Genomic DNA, 23,865 nt, shown 5'->3' with positions numbered 1-23,865 from the left:
TCTGCAATACTATAAAGCCTATACGGTAAGCATCATTTGTTTGAAGCTGTATTGATGCTGTATAGATAAACCAGTGTGGAGTTGCCGCACAGAGAACTCTACAAAGATCCGCTAAGCAACAGAAGCTCAGGAACAAAGGATATACAAGCGCGACTTTTGCCAATCTTTCCAAGCTCGGGGTCGCCAATAAGAACGCACTAGCGATCACCAATCGGAGCTGAGGCGGGTGTGTAACAAGGACAGCTAGGTGGCTTCAGCGCCAAACACCACGCCCCTAACATAGGTGTGAGTCGTCAAATAGCTGCTGTGTGACACGTCCCCGACGACCAGCAAGGTCGTTCTACAGGTCCGTATCGCTGCTGCGTCGTTGGCCAGATCTGCCTGTTTGACAGCTCACCAGCGACTGTTTAGAGACTTTCCAGCGATCCCGGCCAGGTCGGGATCGCTGGTGGGATCGCTAGAAAGTTTCAGTGTGTAAAAGGGCCTCTAAAGGCCCCTTTACACACTGAGACTTTCAGCGATCCCACCAGCGATTCCAACCTGGCCGGGATCGCTACAAAGTCTCTGGTGAGTCTCTGGTGAGCTGTCAAACAGGTAAACCTGGCCAACGACGCAACAGCGATCCGGACCTGCAGAACGACCTAGCTAGTCAAACACTGTAAACGAGTGATGTGTCACAATATCTGTCAATCACTATTCTCTGTCAGTCGGTCTCTCCCTCTCGGTCTCTATTCTCTCTCTGTCGGTCGGTCACTATCTCTGTCCCTCTCTCACAGTCTGTCGGTCATTTTCCCCTCCTTGCTCATACTCACCATTCCCCGATCCCCGGCGCGGCGCTGCACAGCGTTCACACTGCTGCGGCGGCTTTTACTATTTTGAAAAAGCCGGCCGCTCATTAAACAATTTCGTATTCCCTACCTTCCCTGCCCACAGGCGCCTATGATTGGTTGCAGTGAGACATGCCCCCACGCTGAGTGACAGATGTCACTGAGGTTACCCGCGGCCACCGCTGCATCCACCGCTGGATCCAGGTAACCTCAGTGACAGCTCAGCCGATCGCGCGGCTGTCTTCATTAGCTGCGTGGAAGTGACAGGAGCGGCGGTGTCTTCTGCTGCTCTGGTCACCTGCATGCAGCTGAGCTGGAAGCGACGCTGGAGGTCCGTGGATTACGCCGGACAAGGAGGGCTTTTTGGGGCTTATTAAATTGGTGATGAGGGAATGTGTTTGTGTTTTTTATTTCTAATAAAGGATTTTTTCGGGTGTGTGTGTTTATTTACTGTAATTTACAGATTAATCATGGAAGGTTTCTCGGGGAGATGCCTGACATGATTAATCTAGGACTTATTAGCAGCTATGGGCTGCCAATAACTCCTTATTACCCCGATTTGTCAATGCACCAGGGCAAATCGGGAAGAGCCGGGTACAGTCCCAGAACTGTCGCATATAATGTATGCGGCAATTCTGGGCGGCTGCTGACTGATATTGTTAGGCTGGGGGGCTCCCCATAACGTGGGGCTCCCCATCCTGAGAATACCAGCCTGCAGCCGTATGGCTTTATCTGGCTGGTATTAAAATTGGGGGGGACCGCACGCCGGTTTTTTAAATTATTTAATTATTTATTTCACTGCACAGTATAGACCCGCCCACCGGCTGCTGTGATTGGGTGCAGTGAGACACCTGTCACTCAGCGTGGGGGCGTGTCTCACTGCAACCAATCATAGGCGCCTGTGGGCGGGGAAAGTAGGGAATACGAAATTGTTTAATGAGCGGCCGGCTTTTTCAAAAGAGGAAAAGCCGCCGCAGCAGTGTGAACGCCGTGCAGCGCCGCGCCGGGGATCGGTGAGTATGAGAGAGGAGGGGAAAATGACCGACAGACTGTGAGAGAGGGACAGAGATAGTGACGGACCGACAGAGAGAGAATAGAGACCGAGAGGGAGAGACCGACTGACAGAGAATAGTGATTGACAGATATTGTGACACATCACTCGTTTCCAGTGTTTTAAGTCCCCTGTACACACTGAGACTTTGCTGCACAGCGGGAAAAAAAGGACCAAAGAATGGTCCTGAACGATTTGTAGCGATCAGCAACTTCACAGCAGGGGCCAGGTCGCTGATGTGTTTCACACACTGCAATGTCGCTGGGGAGGTCGCTATTATGTCACAAAACCGGTGACGTTACAGCGATGTCGTTTGCGATGTTGCAGTGTGTAAAGCCACCTTAAAGTAGGAGTGATAAGAGTGACAGAAAGAGGTTGTAGGGGATGGAATCTACCAAAGGAGTATGGATAGGGAAGCAGTGCTGATAAGGGGGCAAAATAGACAATGGGAAGAGGTTAGGCTGCTTTCACACCTCCGGCTTTTGCAATGCGGCACAATCCGGCACTTTGCAGGAAAACCACAACCGGTTTTTTTTGCTGCCGGTTGCGTTTTTCCTGCATAGACTTTAATTAGTGCCGCATTGTGCCGCATGGGCTTGCGTTCGGTCCGGCTTTTGCCGCATGCGGCAGATTTAGCCGATGCGGCGGCCGGATCGAACGTTCCCTGGCACGTTTTTTGCTCCGGCAAAAAAACCCGCATCGCGCCGCATCCGGCCGATGCGGCGCTTTTCCCAATGCATCCCTATGGATGCCGGATGCGGCGCGATGCGGAAAAAACCGCATCCGGCCGCTGCATGCGGTTTTTGCCACTGCGCATGCTCAGTAGCATGCCGCAAGCGGCAAAAACCGGACCGGCCGCATGTAAAAAACTTATGCAAAGGATGCGGTGTTTTCACCTCATCCGTTGCATAGGCTTCACAGCCGGATTGAGCCGCAGAGCTCAAGCCGGATGTGTGAAAGTAGCCTTACAGCCTGTAGCTGTGCAGCTTATCTGTGACATTCCAGGAGAATGGATAGAAACTATGACTGTCACAGACAAGCTGTGAAAAGCAGGCATAGATTATGGGAAGTCCCCATGCAGTGCCCAAACAATGAAATGACATTACAAGCCGCAATGCAAGACATCAGGCTTGGTCAGGAAACAAGCTTGAATTACAGGCAATATGCAAGCCATGCTTCTGGATCTGTGACTGGAAGGAAGGAGGCATTATCAGCTGGGTGGCTTGTATTAGAAGGCCCCTGATTTGGGATGATGTTGCGTCTTCGTTAAAGTAAATAACTAAATAGCACATACACTGTGATAATTGTAAACACTACTATAAACATTAACCTTTATAGTTTTTGAAGTTTTGGCAATGTGAATATATTTTTATCTCCCTGAAGTACTTTTTTAAAGAGTCTCTTTCTAGTAAGATTAGTAAGAACATTCTAATACTGTCATGATTCCTCCCAGCAGTGTTTCTGGATACAGTGAGTGAAAGCTCAGCCATCCAATTGTGGGCTGGGGCGTACTGAGCTGTCAAAATGGTGATGGACAGTTACGCCATCCATTCAGAGGCTTGGATGTGCTCAGTTACCTCCATGTGTCTTTTGTTCGAAGTAATTACCTGGCTATTTAGCTGGCTCCCTGCCTCTAAATTCCTGCTAGTTGCAGCTTATGCTCGGTGGTGTCTGCGTTCCTTTGTTTCCTGTGCTCAGTATTTGATCTATTGTTACCTGACCTTGGACCTTTCTTCTGACTGTCTGTTTGCCTAACCCCTTTGCCTTGATCCACTACCATCCTGGAATTCGGACCTTGGACATTGACCTGACTATGCCTTTTGTCTTACCCATTTGTTTACTACTAACCTTCTTGGTATTTGACTCTGGGCCTCAAGACTACCCATCCTCACAGCTAGCCCATGAGTACTTACTAGTGTCACATTACAACTGACCTGATATTTTTTCCCTTCCCTTCAGTATGGATCCTATTAGTACACTGTGCGATCAGATGACAACTCTGTCCCAGGTGGCTCAGGGTATAGCCAGTGACCACCAGAGACTAGAGACGCTGCAGTTCCAGATGTGGGTCAGTTTTCTAGCACAATGGGTGAATCCAAGAGCCCTCCACTGCCAGCAGTAGCTTTAGGGTAAGTTCACACAGTGCGTTTTTCGCGGCGTTTTTCGGGTGTGTTTTTACTCAGAAAACTGCATGAATTTGCTTCCCCAGCAAAGTCTATGAGTTTTCATTTTTGCTGTCTGCACACAGCGTTTTTTTTAGCTGCGTTTTTGTGGGCACCACAAAAACGCAGCATGTCAATTGTTTTTGCGTTTTTCACTGCGTTTTCCACCCATTGAGTTCAATGAGATGTTAAAAAATGCAATGAAAACCGCAAATTGCAAATATAGCTGCGTTTTAGTGCATTTTTATGACTAAAAACACAGCTATAAACGCAAGGGGTGGGTAGTAAAGTGACATGTACAGGAAGAGGATTCCTTCTGTCAGTAAACACAGAAGCGTGAATCCTCCCGGTACCACCACCGCTGCTTCCATTTCCCGCCCAGTGCCATGTCTGCTCCCGTGCAGGAGGTGGAAGCGGCTGCTAAATCAGAAGTGAACAATAGAAAAATGTCATACTCACCTGTCTGCAGACTCCTAGTGCCATTCCCGCTCCCAGCTCCTCTTCCCGGTACCGCCACCCCTGCTCTGGCTGTGTGCCGGCTCCCAGGCACCTACGATAGCTGCAGGACCTGGCGGTGATCACCTGATGCGGTCACCTGACAGATCAGCTGATCGTAAGTCTCGCAGTGACACCGGATTTTACTGCCCGGCCGGCTATCAGCTGATGCCGTCAGGAGGCTTCATCAGTGATTACCGGCAGCTTCTGCAGCGGTCGGACGGGAGTCAGCATGGACGTGTGTAGTTGTTTTTATTTTTTTTTTTGCACTGCTGCATCAGCCTAGACTGTACAGCGAGCGAGCGCCGAGTGACGGATTCCCTGGCGCTTGCAGTCAGTTAATGACAGCTGCAGACAGCTTTGCTTCCAGCAAACCGATCAGATGATATTGGATCCGGATTGGACAGCGCAGGACCCTTGACCCAGGATTACTGCAGAGGGGGGTTCTTTATTTCAATAAAGATGGAGTCACTAATTGTGTTGTGTTTTATTTCTAATAAAAATATTTTTCTGTGTGTTGTGTTTTTTTTTTTATCTTTACTAGAAATTCATGGTGGCATGTCTAATATTGGCATGACACCATGAATTTCGGGCTTAGGGCCAGCTGATAATACACAGCTAGCCCTAACCCCATTATTACCCAGCGAGCCACCATCAGGGCAGCTGGAAGAGTTGGATACAGCGCCAGAAGATGGCGCTTCTATGAAAGCGCCATTTTCTGGGGTGGCTGTGGACTGCAATTCGCAGTGGGGGTGCCCAGAAAGCTTGGGCACCCTGCATTGCGGATTCCAATCCCCAGCTGCCTAGTTGTACCTGGCTGGACACAAAAATTGGGTGAAGCTCACGTCATTTTTTTCTTAATTATTTCATGAAATTCATGAAATAATTAAAAGAAAGGGCTTACTTATATTATTGGTTCCCAGCCGGGTACAAATAGGCAGCTGGGGGTTTGGGGCAGCCCGTACATGCCTGCTGTACCTGGCTAGTATACAAAAATATGGCGAAACCCATGTCATTTTTTGGGGGGACAAAGAAATCCTGCATACAGTCCTGGAAGGAGGATGCTGAGCCTTGTAGTTTGGCAGCTGCTGTCTGCTCTCCTGCATCCACTAGTGGATGGAGTATGCTGAGCCTTGTAGGTCTGCTCCCCCTGACTCTCCCTACAGCATACAGTCTTGGATGCAGCATGCTGAGCCTTGTAGTTCTGCAGCTGTGTTCTCCTGCATACACTAGTGGAGTATGAAGAACATATTGAAGAAGGAAATGACATCAGACCTTTTTTTTTTTTCAACAATCTTTATTGGCAATGTTCACTGATAAAAAACGCAGTGAGCAAAAACGCAGCAAAACGCAGCAAAAAAATGCACCAAGACGTGGTAAAAACGCATGTGTTTTTGGCGCGTTCTTTTGTCGCGGGTGCGTTTTTGTGCATTTTTTGCAGCAAAAACGCACAAAAACGCAGCATCAAAAAAACGCAGTGTGTGAACTTAGCCTTAACATCAGTATTTTCTGACATGCAAGTGGTCTCTTGCAAAAGAGTAATGCCCCTCCTTAACAATTTTCTTGGGAAGGAAGACAAGTTTAGGGTGTTAAGGGACAGCTGTCAGCTATTTTTTACCCTGCGACCTCGGTCATCAGGGAATGAGTCTAGGCGGGTGGAAAAAAATCATGCCTCTACTGCGAGGAAGTTCTCAGACTTAGGCCATTTCATTGTCCCCACAAGCCCCAGAATAGTCAGCGGTTGATGCCCTTTTTAACACCTTAGAGTTAATTAATGATGAACCCGACAGAGTCCAAACAGCGGAAGCAAAGCTCATGAACCTGGCACAGGGGGTCTACACCATTGAGGACTATAGTCCCGAGTTCTGGCAATGGTCCATGGACGTTCTGTTAAATGATGCAGCTTTCAGGTATCAGTTTCACCGTGGCTTTGGGATACACATAAGCACTCTCTAGCTCTACATACTCCACTCTGTTCCTTAGCGAAGGTCATGACTCAGGCCATTCATTTTGATCTCAGAATTCATGCAAGGCATTATGAGCATCAGGGGTCTCTGCTATTTTTCCCCAAATCGATCCAGTGAGACAGGACTGATGGAAGTCGGAGTTGCTAGCTCTTGGACCATTGAGAAGAGACATCGGGTTGATCTTGGACTCTGCTTCTACTCTGGGTGACTGTTGAGGAGGTCACCCAGAATTCCAGGTACCTTTTTACTCCTCAGATAAAGTACTGCTGAACGTGGAACAACTTTTATAATATCAGTCCTTATCAGCATCCGCTTTCATTAACTGTGGGTCTGCATCCAAATTCATTGATTTAGAACTTGTTTTGAGGCTAGGATTAGGGACAGTTAGGTGGGAAGGACCCATTCAAGTTGTTGTCATTGACAGGATGCCAGGGTATTGTGGTTTCTATGGTATCATCGGAATTGGAAGCAGAGATCCATGAAGTTCAGTCATTGGTTCTTTCCGCTACTTCAGGGTCCAAATTATTTGTTCCTGTCTACCTGAGATTACATCTGTGTCAGTAATTTCATGATTCCATCTTGGGTGTTCACCATGGGGTTACAGCTATGCAAAAATCTATTGATACACTCTTTAGGTGGCAATCCATGCTTAACAATATTGAAGAGTGTATATCAGCTTGTGACATTTGAGTATGCGCTGAAGTTTGGCCAGGGAATTGGCCCTGTTGCCAACTCCAAAAAGACCATAGACTCATTTGTCCACGGATTTTATCACAGATTTGGCTTTACTGGTGGTGATTTGGGTGGTAGTTGACCGATTCAGTAAACAGGCTCATTTTGTCCTGTTATCAGGGTTACCGAACGCTGAGATACTTTCCGGATTTTTTATCAATCATGAGGTGAGACTGAATGGAATCCCTCTGAATATTGTATGTGATAGGGAGATACATTTTGTCTCCAAATTCTGGAAAGCGTTTTGTAGGAAAATGCGAATTGAGTTTCATTTTGCTCTGCTTATGACCCTGAAACCCACAGTCAAACAGAAAGGACCAATCAATCTTTGTAATTTTTTTTAAGTTTAATTGTGGCTCAGCTGGAGGACTGGTCCTCGTATTTACCTCCTTCAAAATTCGCCTTTGTCTAGTCAATCAGGCACTGGAACCTCGCCTTTTGTTTGCAAGTATGGTTTTCATCCATATTTTAGTGACTTCTCTAGGATGAGTTCTGGGTGTCCTGGAGTAGAGGTTGCCATACAGAAACTTGGGGATGTCTGGAAGTAGGTTCGGAAGAATATTTGAATGGCTCAACGCCTTTTGTCTTTCCCATTTATTTATTACTAGCCCTCGTGGTATTTAACCCCAGACCTCTAGACTACCCAAACTCACGGCTAGCCTGTGAGTAGTGACTACAGTCACAATGTTATACACAAGAATAGATGAAAATACCCAAAGAGTGATTCTTGTTCATAGACATTGCATCTCTAAATTATAGATGTTATCTACGGCTTATAGTTATTTATGAATTTCACGCCTCTTATTACTGTTAATCTGAAAAACTAACATAAGACAAAAGTTAAAGATAAAGATCAATAGTTAATCAGGACTTCCTTTTCCATGTTCTGACATTATCTATACAAATGGCTCAAACAGAACATCACAATATGATGTTATTGGCATCTAGCGTGAAACGATGAAAGTCTTTGTTGAATCGCCTTATAAAATTAGTGATGTTAATAAGCAGTAGAGGATCAATACAGTGCCCCAGCTATTAATATTTATCACGGAGCCACATGAGCAACACATATATCAAGTATGGATGACCCCCATTCCTTCCTGTAGAAATTGGCATGGTGATGAGTCATTTATGATTAATTTGTGTAAATTTTAACAGTGGTCATCCTTGCATGGTGGGATAGTGGAAGGGGGTCCCAAGTGGTTAGAGCCAACATTTATCCCTGATTCATTTCATCATTATGTACAAGCCAAATATACCTCAACCTTTCCAAGTTTACTCTGCTTTATTGATCAATAAAATTACCATAATGTTTCCTTCATCATTTACACCCTTAGTACCACCCCTAGTCTCATGGACAACATTAGGCTATAACACCATAATGTAACAGTTTCTTCTTACCCTGGGGAACTCAATGAAAGCAAGAAATGTATGGCTTAAATGAGAGCCATATAACTTATCAGAATTGAAAATAAGTTACCGGTTTTGTCCCCCAAAGATCAGCTGCTTTATGATTCCAATGCAACTAAATATACAGAGCTGCAACAACATCACTTTGTACATGGTGTAGTTACCATTCATACATACTGTAGCTCCCATTCACTTCCATATGAGCTAAGCTTTAGCACCCAAAAAAGGTCACTCCACTACACATGTGTCAAAGGTGGGCTAGTCTGGCTGGGACACCTGAACTGGCCCTAAGACTGGGATCCCTGGGCTGACCCTCAACCCAAAGGTACACTTAAGGGTAGTGAGGTCTGGGCCCCCAGCATGGCCCTGTCTCCTATTCATGCCCTGACCTAACCCCCACACTGAGATAACCCCACTCCCAAAAAGCCACAGACAGGGGGAAGATCTGAAACTTGTTCACACTGCAAACAACCCCAAAGGGAAGAAAATAAAGGCACAGGGGGAAATAAAATGTAAGGGAGGAAGTAATGCACACCAAGGGACACTTCCACACCCCACTAGCAAAAGATTGCAGGTCATCAAAGAGGGTCATCAAGGGCACCCGATATTTGGGGGAGAACGAGCAGATACTATCTTTAGCAATCTCCTAAAAACTCCTCAGCCTTAAACAGAGAGAGATAAGATGTGGATGGTAAGCAGCAACCTGACTCTCAGGAAAGTTGCACACTGGTCAGAGAAGGATTAACTCCTACATGGTTGGGAGCAGTGGACACAACTCAGCCAACACCTGGCAGAGCTGAGCACTAAAGAGAAAACAGGTGCCTGTCAGACTCTGCAATGTGAACAGGGTCCAATGTCGTTGCTGTAATCCGCGAGTGCGGATCCGGACAGTGCATGACAACATGGTTTGGAGCTGTGCTGTACATTGTTTACATCCAGCCACAGTGTAAGATGTAAATTGATGACGAGTTGCTCTTCTGGAGGTCAGTCACCCAAAGATAAGTCATCCAAATATAAAACCTGGACAACCCCTTCCAGCTAACCGGATACAATAAAAAAAAAAACCACTACAATAAAGACTGCCAGGCTCCACCAGAGTGTCAGGGCTGGAGCAGCACAATGACATCACTTAACAGGCTGCGCCAATGGGGGACCCATGCACAAACATCCTTTCTAGCGACATCGCTATGTAATTAGCTGAAGGCATGGAGTAAATAACGCATGGTAGGGAGATAATGGACAAGATCATATGACTATCACATACAGAGCAAGAAGAGGGCAACATAGGTGATCTAATGTATTTAGAAAAGTGTTCCTATTTGTAATAGTTAGTTAAGAGGGGAAACATAGTACTCTACCTCTTTAGGAACAGATGCAGTGTAGTAACATTTCAAGGGGTTGTCTTCACAGGATATGCCATAAATGTCTCTTGTAAAACAAAACCTATACATTTTTAGGCTTTCTAATGAATGACTATGGTGGCATGCTTAAAGACATACTGTACTGTATTTTATAACAATTCCCATACAAATCTGAAAAAAGCAATCTGCAAAGTATAGAATGTTTGTTGTTTTTTTACCCAAAATCCATGTTACTCAGTATATTAGGATGTTTTTTTTTTTTACCTGGCATAGATTTTCTTCAGCTTTCCTCCTGGTAAGTAAAGTATTTCTGTCTGCCATCATAAATTCTTCTTCACTGAGATCTGCAATATTTACACAGAGTAAATCTCATCTCCTTAAATGTTTTTTTTATTAAAGATTAAAATGTAACTGTTGTTCTAATTTTAATTCATAAGTCAATAGTGCACATGGAGTGCTGTCTTCTTTATTTTTTCTCTATATGTTGGCTATTGAATTGTTGCTCGGATAGACTTATGTGGCACCCTTCAGGCGCCACAGGGTATTACACCACTTTTCAGGGGTAATACCTATCCCGGGTCAGGAGGGGGTTAACCTGCCGATGCTTTCACAAAACACACACAAACATCAGCAGGTGCTTACTCACAGGGGGTTGGACTAGGGCAGACAGGGAAGCCAGCCATCACGAAGCATGGGACTTCCACATGGGGTAGAAGTAGGAGGAACCAACACACTTAGACAGAACCTTCCTGGGCAAAGCTTGGGATGACACCTAGCACTGACAACTGGGCCCATGAGGCTCAGCCAAGGTTCCGGACAGCAACCGAGGGACACCACTAAAAACCTTCACTGGCATCGGCAGTGACCGCCGACGGATCCGGGATCGGCTGAAGCCCATCGGGGCAGAAAATGGTACCTCAGGCAGCGACTCAAAGACTTGTGAGTAAAAAAGACATGGAACCGCAGCCCCTGCCTCTGCCTCTCCATTACCGTCGCCGTCGCCCAGTGCTGCGGCGCCAACGGGGACTACCACCAAACCCCCACCATCCTCCCCGGGGTAATCCCACTCCACTTGTGGGAAGCGACACCATCCCGGCTGCACTTAACATCTACCCCGGTGAGAGACCCTGCAGCGGCGGCCCCATCCCTGGCCGCATACCACAGGTGGCGTCACGATCCTAATAGACTTTCCTAACCTCCAACTACTACCTACATCCTCCCTGCCACCCTCCAATCCTCCTTTCTGTATGCCTCGGGGCAATGGAACTGGGCCAGGCCACCCCGGGACGATGCAGAGGATCTGCACCCCCAGTGATGAGCAGGTTAAACCACACTACACTTACACCCCCAGCTTAAAGATATATTCGCTACTGCTATTATTTTTCATGTTGATTTTGACGTGTATGTAGGATCATTATTCATTTGTAGAAGCCATCCTCTTTTCAACTTTAGCTTTTTTTACTGTGAAAGCTGCTGGTAGGATTGCTAGAGAAGCAAATCGAAGCCCCTGCTTGACTGTAAAACACCTTCAGGAAGATTTAGCAGACTCTTTAGTTGTGGTACATTGTTCTACTGTTCAGAGACACCTGCACAAATTTGGCCTTCATGGAAAAGTTACCGTAAGAAAAGTTCTCCTGCATTTTCACTATAAAATTAATAATCAGAAGTATGTAAAAGAACATCTAAGCCTGATGCAGTTTGGAAACTTGTCCTGTGGACCGATGAGGTTAAAATAGAACTCTTTGGCCACATTGATTAAAGGTATGTGTGGAGACAAAAAGGGCACAGAATTTCAGGAAAAGAACATATCACCAACCATTAAGCATGGGGGTAGATCAATCATGCTTCGGGGCTTGTGCTGAAGCCATTGGCACGAGGAACACTTCATAGGTAGAGGAAAGAATGGATAGAATGAAATCTCAACAAATTCTTAATGCAAAAAATAACACCATCTGTAAAAAAGTTGAAAAGAGGATGGCTTCTACAAATGGATAATGATCCTAAACACGTCAAAATCCACAATAGATTACTTCAAAAGGAGCAAGCTGGCGGTTTTACAATGACCCTCACAGTTTCTTGATCTCATTGAAAATCTGCAGCTAGACCTCAAAAGAGCAGTGCATGCAAGATGAGCCAGGAATCTCCCTGAACTGAAAGACATTTTCAAGTAAGAATGGATGAAAATCTATCAAACAAGAATTGAAAGATTCTTGGCTGTTACAAAAAGCGTATACAAGCGGTGATACTTGCCAAAGTGGGAGTTACTAGGTACTGACCATGTAGGGTGCCCAAACTTTTGCATCTGCCCATTTTCCTTTTTTGTAAATTAAAAAAATGTAAAAGATGAAAATATATATATATTTCGTTAAAATGCAAAGGAAATGTGTCATCTTTAACTTTATGCCTTTAGAGATTATTTCATCTTCAACTTGCTTAACTGTTAAAAATAACAGTAATTTTGACAAAACTACTAACTATGACCAACAAAGCGGTCTATAATGTGCCTCCTCCATATATCTCTTAATTTATCTCCCAATAATTTCCCCCACATAATCTCTGATCATCATAAAACCTCCTTCTCTTCTATCGTATGTTCCTCACCCAATTGCCTCTAAGATTTTTAGTAAGCGCTTACCATTCTCTGGCACTGAATGCCTCAAAACGTCAAATTGTCTCCCACATTTGGATCCTTCAGATGTAACCTGAAAACTCTTTTTTTTTTAATAAAGCTTACAGCCTGCAATAACCCCACCGCCACCTCACTACAACCGTAGCTGTACAAGCCCCCAGACCTACCAACTCCAATTCCATATCCTGTAGATGTAGAACCCTTGAAGGCAGGGTCCCCTCCTCGTCTGCACAAGTCTGTCAATGTTAATTATATATGTATTTTGTATATAAATCTTCTTTCCGTGTAAATAATAATCTTGTGGAAGTACATATGAATTCATATGACATCACACTTATGAACATATTACCTTCGATGGGACAGTGCCTTCTGAGGTAGGAATCATGGTCAGTTCTCTTGGAGGTAAGGTAATGTGTTGTTCCCCCAGGTCTCCTATCTGCATCAAACAAAGGGGCGCAAGTTACAATCACTACATGAATCAAATGTATATTCTACAACAATGAGTCTTTGATGGCTTTAGCAATGGTGAATAAGGAAACTTGATAGTAAAGATTTTTGGAAAATTTGATGTGCCTCTATTCCCTCTAGAGACTATACCTGTGATTGTGAAGATATTAAATCATTGAGTGGTGCTACATGGACATATTGATTGAATCTAGTAATATTGTCTATGAAACGCCTTGATTCAAAGACTTGATGAGCACTTGATAAGGTCGTAATGATAGGAAGTTGTATTTCTCAGTAAAAGGAATTAAGGGCCCCATACACAATAGATCTCTTATGGTTTGGCCAGCAGCTTTCTTTCCCAACACTCCCTCTGTTGTGTTTGGGGAGATACTCCCAGACTACTTGGCCGAGAACAAAAGGATTGGCAGTCCAAAATCAGTCATGCAGGATCCTTATGTCCTCCAGCAACATCTGTCGTGAGAGTTTGGAGGCCACCATAGACTTTAAATCGTCGGCTGAACCCGACAATATTGGTGGCCTGGACCAAAGACAGTCTAATGTGTTTTGGGGTGGGTGTGAACTTTACTCTAATATTTAGGGAGATCAAACTAGCACAGTTAGTTTAGTCATTCTTGAATGTAATTTTATTTATTAAAAAGTTCATCTTGTGCACAGCAATTAACTCTTACACTAGTATGCAATGACATATTAACACTTACCAAATGCTTCATTTTCTGATATGGATTTCTGTATGAGTGACCTGAATACAGAGAATATCAATTAATAATGATAGCTATGATTTATGGTCAAACATTACATACAGTGCGGTACTGGACATGACACTGTGATAAGACAATACAGTAGAAAGATGATTTTCGGAGGGGTGGAGCCTCCTTATCTATTGTGGTCATTTGCAGCTGCACATATGGTATGTCCACCCATTAAGTACTATTATATAGTATATAGAAGATAATGAGAATGTGGTAGTATTGACACTTTGCATTAGCATTGGGTATATCCACCCATTAAATATAAGGTTCCTAGTAATATATAGAAGATAATAAGAATGCGGTAGTATTGACACTTTGCATTAGCATTAGCATTGGGTATGTCCACCCATTAAATACAAGGTTCCTAGTAATATATAGAAGATAATAAGAATGTGGTAGCATTGTCATTTTGCATTAGCATTATCGTTGGGTATGTCCACCTATTAAATACAATGTTCCTACTAATATATAGAAGATAATAAGAATGTGATACCATTGACAATTGCTCATTATCTGTGATGCTTTGACTCTGATGCTCTGCTCTGACTTTAGGCCGCTTTACACGCAACGACATCGCTAACGCGATGTCGTTGGGGTCACAGAATTTGTGACGCACATCTGTTCTCGTTAGTGACGTCGTTACGAGCGACCGCTAACGATCAAAAATACTCACCTTATTGTTGATCATTGACACGCTGTCCAGTTCCCAAATATCGTTGCTGTTGCAGGACGCAGGTTGTTTGTCGTTCCTGCGGCAGCACACATCGCTACGTGTGACACCGCAGGAACGAGGAACATCACCGTACCTGTGGCCGCCCACAATGAGGAAGGAAAGAGGTGGGTGGGATGTTCGTCCCGCTCATCTCCGCCGCTCTGCTTCTATTGGGTGGCTGCTTAGTGATGTCGTTGTGACGCTGAACGAACCGCCCTGTTAGAAAGGAGGCGGTTTGCCGGTCACAACGACGTCGCTAGGCAGGTAAGTATGTGTGACGGGTCCGAGTGATGTTGTGCGCCACGGTCAGCGATTTGCCCGTGACACACAACCGACGGGGGCGGGTACGCTCGCTAGCGATATTGCTAGCGAGATCGCTGCGTGTAAAGCGGCCTTTAGACCTCATTCAGACATCCTTTTTTTGTTATTTGTATGCGAGAAAAAGAAACTGTTTTTCACAAGTGTGATGGATCCAATTTTCATCAATTTTTGGTCTTTGTGTCGTTTCTTTTTTTTACCATCTATGTAGCATCAGTTTTACTTGTATATAAAAAATTGTTTAAGCTTCTCCTAATTATGGGTCAGGGGAAAAAATGGACACCACTCAGATGACACAGGGATGGCTTCCTAGTGCTTCAGCATTTCAGAGCAAAACCTAGATTATAATCCACCGGAGATCGAACTGAATTAAAGACTGGTTGTGGACTGACTGGTCTCTCTGCATACACGAACTCGGGGAGAGACCTATCACTCCAGGGGAGCGGGCGGGGACAACCACTGAGGAACCGCCTATCAATCTAGTCTTCCTTGCAGTTTGGTTCCCGGCGGCTATTAAACGCAGCACTTCAGAATATACATGGGTGAAATCATACATCTAGTGCTTGATACTTGATGCTCGTGGATCGGGCAGCATGTATTAGCTGTCAGATTCCCTTTAAAAAAAAAAAATGGATCTGGTACAAATGGAACAAAAGCAGATATAAAATGGAAAGCAATGTTTCCACTTTTGAATAAATGCTTCTTCAAGAAAACTAACATTGTGATCTGTTTCCCATACATTCAAAATTCAATGCAGTTCCTGTCCATTTTTTGGCCAATTGATAAAGTGGTGTAGACTATGATTGTTGATTCAGCTAATGCAACAGAATGCAGTCAAAGAAGAAATTTTTTAGGACATTTCCTTCCCTCAAAATGACCGAGTTCTATAATGGATCATATTATTTCTATTTTTGTCATTTGTTACAAAACACATTCAAAAATGGAATTGCTGGACATGTGAATATAGCCATACTTCCCGTTGGAAAAAGTTATGCTTGAGCTTGCAATTAGTGCAGAAATAAACCTGGTCATCTACATAAGAATCTGTTCACATCTGCATTAGAGGCTCATTTTTATGCTCGCTGAGCTTGTGTACTCACTGGACCACAGGGAGAACCCGGGCTTAGCCTCACATCAGACAGGCTTAACTAAGCGCCTATTGTGTATTCGCAAGAGCTTCTGATGGTGATGATGTGCTTGGCTGCCCATAGACGCCAGGTGCCACTCCCAGGGCAGTATCCGAGGCTATGGTAGCTGACCTCCAGGGCAGGGGATGCAGTAGCGGACTCAGATGCAGGCTGGTACAGTCGCTGGTGCGGACAGGTACAGCCGGGAAGTCTGAAGTAGACAGGACAGCTGGTGCAGGCTGGTACAGAGGGTATGGCTGGTGCTGGGAAACAGGAGTGGCTAATGGGCACAGATACAGGTAACAAGCACAGGATCCACAGGACTTGACAACTAGTTAGCAAGCATACAAGACACTGGTGGAGAACCAGACCTATAGTGGTGGTTACATACCATATTTACAAAAGGTTAAATGACCTGCTTAAATTTATTATTCTCTATGTACTGCTACTACTAGTGTACTGTGTATCCCCAAAAGAAAGCAGAGACCCCCTAAAAGAATCACACTTACCAAACTCCAAACAATTAGAGTTGGCAAGTGAAAGGACTCTCACATACAAACCAGCGTTCTACAGTGGTTGGCTCCCTCTGGTGACTGCAAGCAGTATCACTTATGCAAAGTGATACTGGTACCCGATCTGTTTGTGAGAGCTGCAGTGTAATGCAGCTGTAATAGTGAGGGACCTGACATTGGGGCAGATCCCTGTGTGAGAGCCCATCCACTATCAGAACGTCCCAACTGTAAATCTGTAATTGTCTGGGGCGTGGTGAGTGATTTTTTTTTTTTTTTGGAGGAGGGGGTTTGCTATCTTTTAGGGGTGTCTGCTTTCTTTGATAAAGAGTACTGGTGTATTGTTTAACTTTTTTTTAAGTTGCTCGGTCACAATGGAACCACAACCAGGGCTTATTTTTGGAGTAGGGTGTATATTTCAAGCATACTCAAATAAGCCCCAAAAATGCTACTAGGGCTTAATTTCGGGGTAGGTCTTATTTTGGGGGAAACGGGGTAGGTGAGAAAAAAAAACAACAAAATGGGCTAGCGTAAAATGGTTGGTAATATTTATCCAACAAAGCTGCACGCATGAAGTTTAAACTATCAGTTGCTATTCCTGGGTATTAGAATGGCTATAGTCTACTGCCAGGTTTCATAAGTTAGCAAAATTTTCTGCTTTTTGCGACTCTGAACCATAAGCTATTCCTTTGATACTTTTCACTCTCGAGGTAGCCTACGAAAATGCCTGAACACTCAATAACATTGTTGCTTGATTTCGACTTAATTTTTTTGCTGCCATTTGCAAGACAATTCTTGCATCTACCGATTTTCCCTGGGTAGATCTTTGGGTGAATTAACATTGTCCTTTCCCCTCTGTGCAGACCATTTTTCAAGTGCAAATTGAATTATGTCACCAGTTGTAGCAAACAACACACTGTACATATGTTTCAGCATCAGATACACTTATAGCATAGACAGGGTGTAGTTTTCATTTGTTTTCTACTTACTTTTTACGCATTTTGTTTGCATCAGTAGAATTCACATCCGACATTTCCTTTAAGAAAAAAAAGTGAAAATTTAAGAATTGTGTTCTGCTTATAAGACTCCATTAATAACACTTGTGAGCTGCTATTGTCGTTTACTGTATGGTGGAAACATTCCTAATGGAAATATAGCACCCCTGAGGCCATCAGAGTGCTACAAGGTTCTGCATCCCCACAAGGATGCAGGGCCTACCCCCTTAGGGACCCAGAACCCCAGTGCCATTAACACCAAAAATCCAGTTAATCCCAGTTTTCCCCGACATTCCCCCATACAATAATACCCAGCTAGGGTGGGGCCAATGGATGGCCGCCTAGCGGTGGAGCCAATCCAGTCCACTAGTTGACCAGGTGGGAGGGGCAGACTGTGGACAGAGAGAACACAGCAAGTCAGTAGAGATAACTGCAGTGACTGTAGGAGTGTGAAGGTGGAAGCAAAGTGACATCCTGTCCCGGGTTAACGGTGACCTGGTACCCAGGAAAAGTGGTTGCTGGTGGAGTACAGTGGAGTACTCCCGAAACTATGGACCGACGGGGTCCAGGACCCTAGGACAGGAAAGAGCTTCAAGCCGACCTGTTAACAGCTGCACAGCAAGGGGACCATCAAGGACCTTGCTGACCCTAAAGAATCCGAAGACTCAGCAGTAAAGGGAGAACCAGGGACAGGACCAGAGACTCCAAACCCACATGGTTCATGCTACCGTAAGGTGGACAGAAGTGGACAAACCAAAAAACGGGGACCCCCAGTTGTTCTATACCACGAGGACCCACTTACCAGAGACAGGTGCAGGGGAAGAAGGTACCAGAGAACCAGACTGGCACTGGGATGCAGGGGACCTGGAGGCAAAACCAGCCGGTCTCGGGCAACCAGACAAAAATCTACCAGCAGTGAGTAAACCGGTTACACTGAACATCTGTGTGGACGCCCTTCTTCTGACGTCCACTGCACCATTCACCCTCTGGGGTAAAACCCTACTTGCGGAGTGTCTACTATTCTAGCTGCCAATATCATCAGCCCCAGTAGAGACATTTTGCAGCGGCGGCTCCCTATGCTTAGCCGCAACACCGCAAGTGGCGTCACGAGTGAACATTATTTTATTCTCCCCTGTAAATATCCCCATTACACAAAGGGCCCAGGGCACAGAACCGGGTAACGGCCACCACCGTGTCATAAAGACTTTGCCCGGAACCGAGTACCCCATATCCCTGTGTGCTACAGAGACATCAAGGATGCCCAAAAAGCGGGCTTTACATGCTACGATCTCGCTAGTGAGATCGCAAGTGATCGTATCTGCCCCCGTCGGTTGTGCAACACGGGCATATCGCTGCCCGTGTCGCACAAGCTCGCTTACCCCCGTCACACGGACTTACCTGCCCTTCGACGTCGCTCTGGCCGGCGAACCGCCTCCTTCCTAAGGGGGCGGGTCGTGCGGCGTCACAGCGACGTCACCCGGCAGGCGGCCAATAGAAGCGGAGGGGCGGAGATGAGCGGGACGTAACATCCCGCCCACCTTCTTCCTTCCTCATTGCCGATGGAGGCAGGTAAGGAGATGTTCCCCGCTCCAGCGATGTCACACACAGCGATGTGTGCTGCTGCAGGAGCGAGGGACAACATCGCTAACATCCTGAAAACGATTTTTTGTTTCAGGACGACCTCTCCACGGCAAACGATTTTGCCCTCTTTTGCGATCGTTTAAGATTGCTCTTAAGTGTTACACTCTGCGATCTCGTTAATGACGCCGGATGTGCGTCACAAACAATGTGACCCCGAAGATAATTCATTAACGATATCGTAACGTGTAAAGCCCGCTAAAGCCTAGATCTCAAGGGTTGCAATTGAAGGAAGACACAGATGCTGAGCTGTACTTGCGCCAAGGAGAGTCTATGTACAGCTGTAACTTTAGGTGGGGTGCATGACACTTACTGGTTTCTTCAGGCTGGTGTGCATCACCCCGCTGACAGTCCACATCGTAGACGAAATAGTAACCCACACAACACCCTTGGCAACCAAACTTGTTCAGTTTATTCTTCACACCATTCTGACAGACATGGCTTTTCTCCTAACGGTTCTGGTTCTACTGTTTATGGGGTACTCTTTCTCGACCTTTCCCCCACCATCTTGAAACTCGTCCGCAAGCTGCCGGGTCTGTGTCTTTGTTCCCCCCTCCTCCTTACGGTTTTGCCTGCTTCTGGGCCCCGCTGACTCTCTAGTTTCAAGACTCTCTAAGACTGCTGGGGTGAACCGTTGGCTCTGGACCTCTAGGGGTTACCTCAGGGTTCCCTGACTGCCCCTGACACCGTGGCCACATTGTTTCTTTTTCGAACCCTACCCAGAACTAGCACCACACGAGGCCTGCACTACTAGCAAACCCACATACTATCTGTCACTTCTCCCCTACCTCAACTTAACCCTGTATCTGAAATCTAATCTACTACTGCTCCAGCCCGCACACTGGGTGGCACCCACTGGCAAACGGCCTTGGGTCTGCTACATCGAGAACCTACACTCTACTACCAGCATTTACATTTTAACACATAAGTATAACAATCAACACCATATATAATATGTTTAGTAGAAAACATTTTTCGCAATACAGATAGACATCATATAGCATCAGTGTAGGGACTCGACCACCTCTGCAGCATAGCCATATTTAGCTGTATACTATAGGGTAATATACAGTGGCATGAAAAGGTTTGGACACCCCTAGTCAAAATTACTGTTATTGTGAACGGCTAAGCAAGTTGAAGATGAAATGATCTCTGAAAGGCATGAAGTTAATGATGACACCTTTCCTTTGTATTTTAGGGGAATATATATATATATATATTCATGTTTTGCATTTTTAAATTAACAAAAATAGAAAGTGGGTCGATTCAAAAGTTTGGGCACCCTACACAGTTAGTACCTAGTAGCACCCCCTTTGGCAAGGATCATAGCTTATAAACGCTTTTTGTAGCCAACCAAGAGTGTTTGAATTCTTATTTGAGAGATTTTCATCCATTCTAAAGCCTGCTTTACACCTTTCAATTTCGCATACGATATCGTATGCGATGTGACCCGCCCCCATCATATGTGCGGCACGTTCAATTTTTTGATCGTGCCACACAATCGATTAAAAGCTGTCACACGTACTTACCCGTCCATACGACCTCGCTGTATCCGAACATCCACTTCCTGGAGTGGGAGGGACGTTCGGCGTCACAGCGACGTCACGCGGCAGCCGGCCAATAGAAGCGGAGGGGCGGAGATGACGTAAACATCCCGCCCACCCCCTTCCTTCCGCATTGTCGGCGGGAGCCGCGGACGGAGGTAAGCTCTCGTTCAATGTTCCCGGGGTGTCACACACTGCGATGTGTGCTGCCTCGGGAACATTGCACAACCGCACGTTCAATTTTTGAGGAATGAACGACGTGCGTGCGATGAACAGATTTTCGTTCAATCGCAATTACACAGAGGTTTTACATGCTACAATCATACTTACGATGCCGGATGTGCGTCACCTACGACGTGACCCCGCCGACACATCGTAAGATATATTGTAGTGTGTAGAGCGCCCTTTACCTGGAAAAGTCTTCCAGTTCTGTGAGATTCCTGAGTCGTCTTGCATGCACTGCTCTTTTGAGGTTTAGCCACAGATTTTCAATGATGTTCAGATCAGGGGCCATTGTAAAACCTTCAGCTTGCACCTTTTGAGGTCATCTATTATGGATTTTCACGTGTTTAGGATAATACCCATTTGTGGAAGCCATCCTCTTTTCAACTTCAGCTTGTTTACATATAGCGTTATGTTTGCACCAAGAATTAGTTGAAATTTCATTGAATCCATTCTTTTTTCTACCCGTAAAATGTTCTCCATGCCATTGGCTGCAGCAGAACCCCACCACATGATTGATCCACCCCCATGGTTAATGGTTGATGAGATACTCTTTTCTTGAAATTCTGTGTCCTTTTTTCTCCACATCAATGATTGTGGCCAAAAAGTTATTTTTAACCTCATTGCTTCACAGGACTTGTTTCCAAAATACATCATCTTCTTTAGATGTTCTTTTGCATACTTCTGATGCTGAATTTTATGGTACAAATGCAGGAGAGGTTTTCTTCTGATGACTCTTCCATGAAGGCCATATTTGTGCAGATGTCTCTGAACAGTAGAACAATTCACCACAACTCCAGAGTCTGCTAAATCTTCCTGAAGGTCTTTTGCAGTCAATCAGGGGTTCTGATTTGCCTCTCTAGCAATCCTACGAGCAGCTCTCACAGAAATTTTGCTTGGTTTTCCAGACCTTATCTTGACCTCTACTCTTCCTCGTAACTGACATTTCTTAATTACATTTCAAACTGAGGAAAGGGCAACTTGAAAACACTTTGCTATCTTCTTATAGCTTTCTCCTGCTTTGTGGGCCTCCACCATTTTCATTTTCAGAGTGCTAGGCAGCTGATTAGAAGAAGCCATGGCTGCTGTTTTTTTGGCACAAGGTTAAAGGAGGCTTGGTTTTTATAAAGCTATGAAATTTGCATCACCTGGCATTTCCTAATAATGATAGTGAACAAGCTATAACCCTAACAGGATAAATAAGGTCTGAAATCTTGGTCAGTTATCTGAGCACACAAATCTCCAAGGGTGCACAAACTTTTGCATCGGCCAATTTTCCTTTTTGTAATTTTTAAAATGTAAAAGATGAAAATACATTTTTTTTTGCTTAAAATGCAAAGGAAATGTGTGATCTTTAACTTTATGCCATTTAGAGATCATTTTATCTTCAACTTGCTTAACTGTTCACAATAACACTAATTTTGACCAGGGGTGCACAAACTTTTACATGCCACTGTACAAAGCCACTTCTGCTATCTGAGCCTTACTGTATCACAAATTATTTTTTACTAATAGGGAAAAAGTAAATGTATTCTGTTTAGATGTTGGGTAGAGGGCGCTGTGAGAATTCTTGTGATTCAATAATCACACTTACCAATACCCATTATTATCGTCAGTAAATAAGTACGGTATGTTTCCAAAAGAATTACACCTAAATGTATACTAAGAATAATAGTAATTAAGAAAGTAAAAAATGGATGGGTCATATACGGATATAGTGAGATGGTCAATGGTTTGGCTTTGTGTCACCATCTACTGGGCACAAACAAAAGTACAAAGTCATTTCTTCCAATTAGGGTCAGCAGACACGGCGAGTAATATGGAGCGAGTGGAATGTGATAAAAATCGCATTCCACTCGGACCAATATTACTCTATGGGGCAGCTCCCATAGGCGATTATTTTCTCAGCCCTAATCGGACCGAAAAAACAGTCACAGCATGCTGTGGGTGCAATGCGATCTTGTTCCACTCGCACCCATTCAAGTCTATGGTCGAGAGCAGTGCGATTCTCGCATCAGCTGGCAACGGAGGAGATACAGTAGGGAGATAAAGCCATCCCTCTCCTCCGCAATGCCGTCCCTCCACTCCGCAGTGCCGGCCCTCCCCTCAGCAGCAGTCGTCTGATTGCACGATTGGACCACAGTCGCATGAAACTTGAATGACACTCTGTTCCCGCTGTGCTGCGAACATGAGCCAAGTGTCATGCGAAGACTCGCAGTAATCCCCATGTGGACTCAGCCTTAGGTGTTTTCCAGGAGGGTGACAATATGGACTTATTCTTAAAGGGGCGCACACTGTAAGATAACAGAAGACTTTCACCACAAGACCAGACAACCGCTTCAATCCCTTTCCGTCAGAGCCTATTTATGTTTTAGTGCTTCATTTTTTTCTTCTCTTCTTCCAAGAACCATATACATTTTTTTATTTTATTTTTCTATCAACATTGCCGTATGAGCTCTTGACGTAGTTTTGAATGACATTTTTTTCCATATACTGTATATTTTATTAATTTTAAAAAAATTCCAAGACTTGTAAAAAGGAAAAAAAAATTGTCTGTCTTGTAATTGTATGTGGCCCATAACTTTTTTTACTTTTTTCCAATAGAGCTGTGTGAGAGCTTGAATCTGTTTGAGTCATAATATTCATTGGTGCAGTTTTGGGGTACATACAACATTGTGATCACTTCATATTGCATTTTTGGAGAAGTGTCAGTTACCAAAAATGTTAACTCTGGCTTTTCAATTTGTTTTTCATAGAATCATAGAGTTGGAAGGGACCTCAAGGGCCATCGGGTCCAACCCTCTGCGAGTGCAGACTTTCCTAAATCATCAGCTATATGTTTATCCAGTTTCCGCTTGAAGACTTCCATTGATGGAGAGCTCACCACCTCCCCTGGTCACCTGTTCCACTCTCTGACTGCCCTCACTGTCAGAAAGCTTTTCCTAATGT

General features: G+C 44.8%; 1 protein-coding gene across 1 annotated transcript in view; it reads right to left on the bottom strand.

Annotated features, from left to right (window-relative positions):
* Positions 1-23,865, bottom strand: part of SAMSN1 (SAM domain, SH3 domain and nuclear localization signals 1) — a 215,160-nt gene that overhangs the window by 154,580 nt on the left and 36,715 nt on the right. The window contains exons 3-6 of the mRNA XM_075335073.1: positions 17,507-17,553; positions 13,801-13,841; positions 12,984-13,070; positions 10,270-10,349 (exon numbers count right to left, since the gene is read on the bottom strand). Coding sequence (XP_075191188.1) covers positions 10,270-10,349; positions 12,984-13,070; positions 13,801-13,841; positions 17,507-17,553 — 255 coding nt within the window. The remainder of the gene's footprint in view (positions 1-10,269; positions 10,350-12,983; positions 13,071-13,800; positions 13,842-17,506; positions 17,554-23,865) is intronic.

This window comes from Anomaloglossus baeobatrachus, chromosome 2 (genome assembly GCF_048569485.1).
Source record: "Anomaloglossus baeobatrachus isolate aAnoBae1 chromosome 2, aAnoBae1.hap1, whole genome shotgun sequence".
Taxonomy (NCBI): domain Eukaryota; kingdom Metazoa; phylum Chordata; class Amphibia; order Anura; family Aromobatidae; genus Anomaloglossus; species Anomaloglossus baeobatrachus.
Note: the sequence above shows the minus strand (reverse complement) of the source record. Positions and strands in the feature narration are given on the sequence as shown.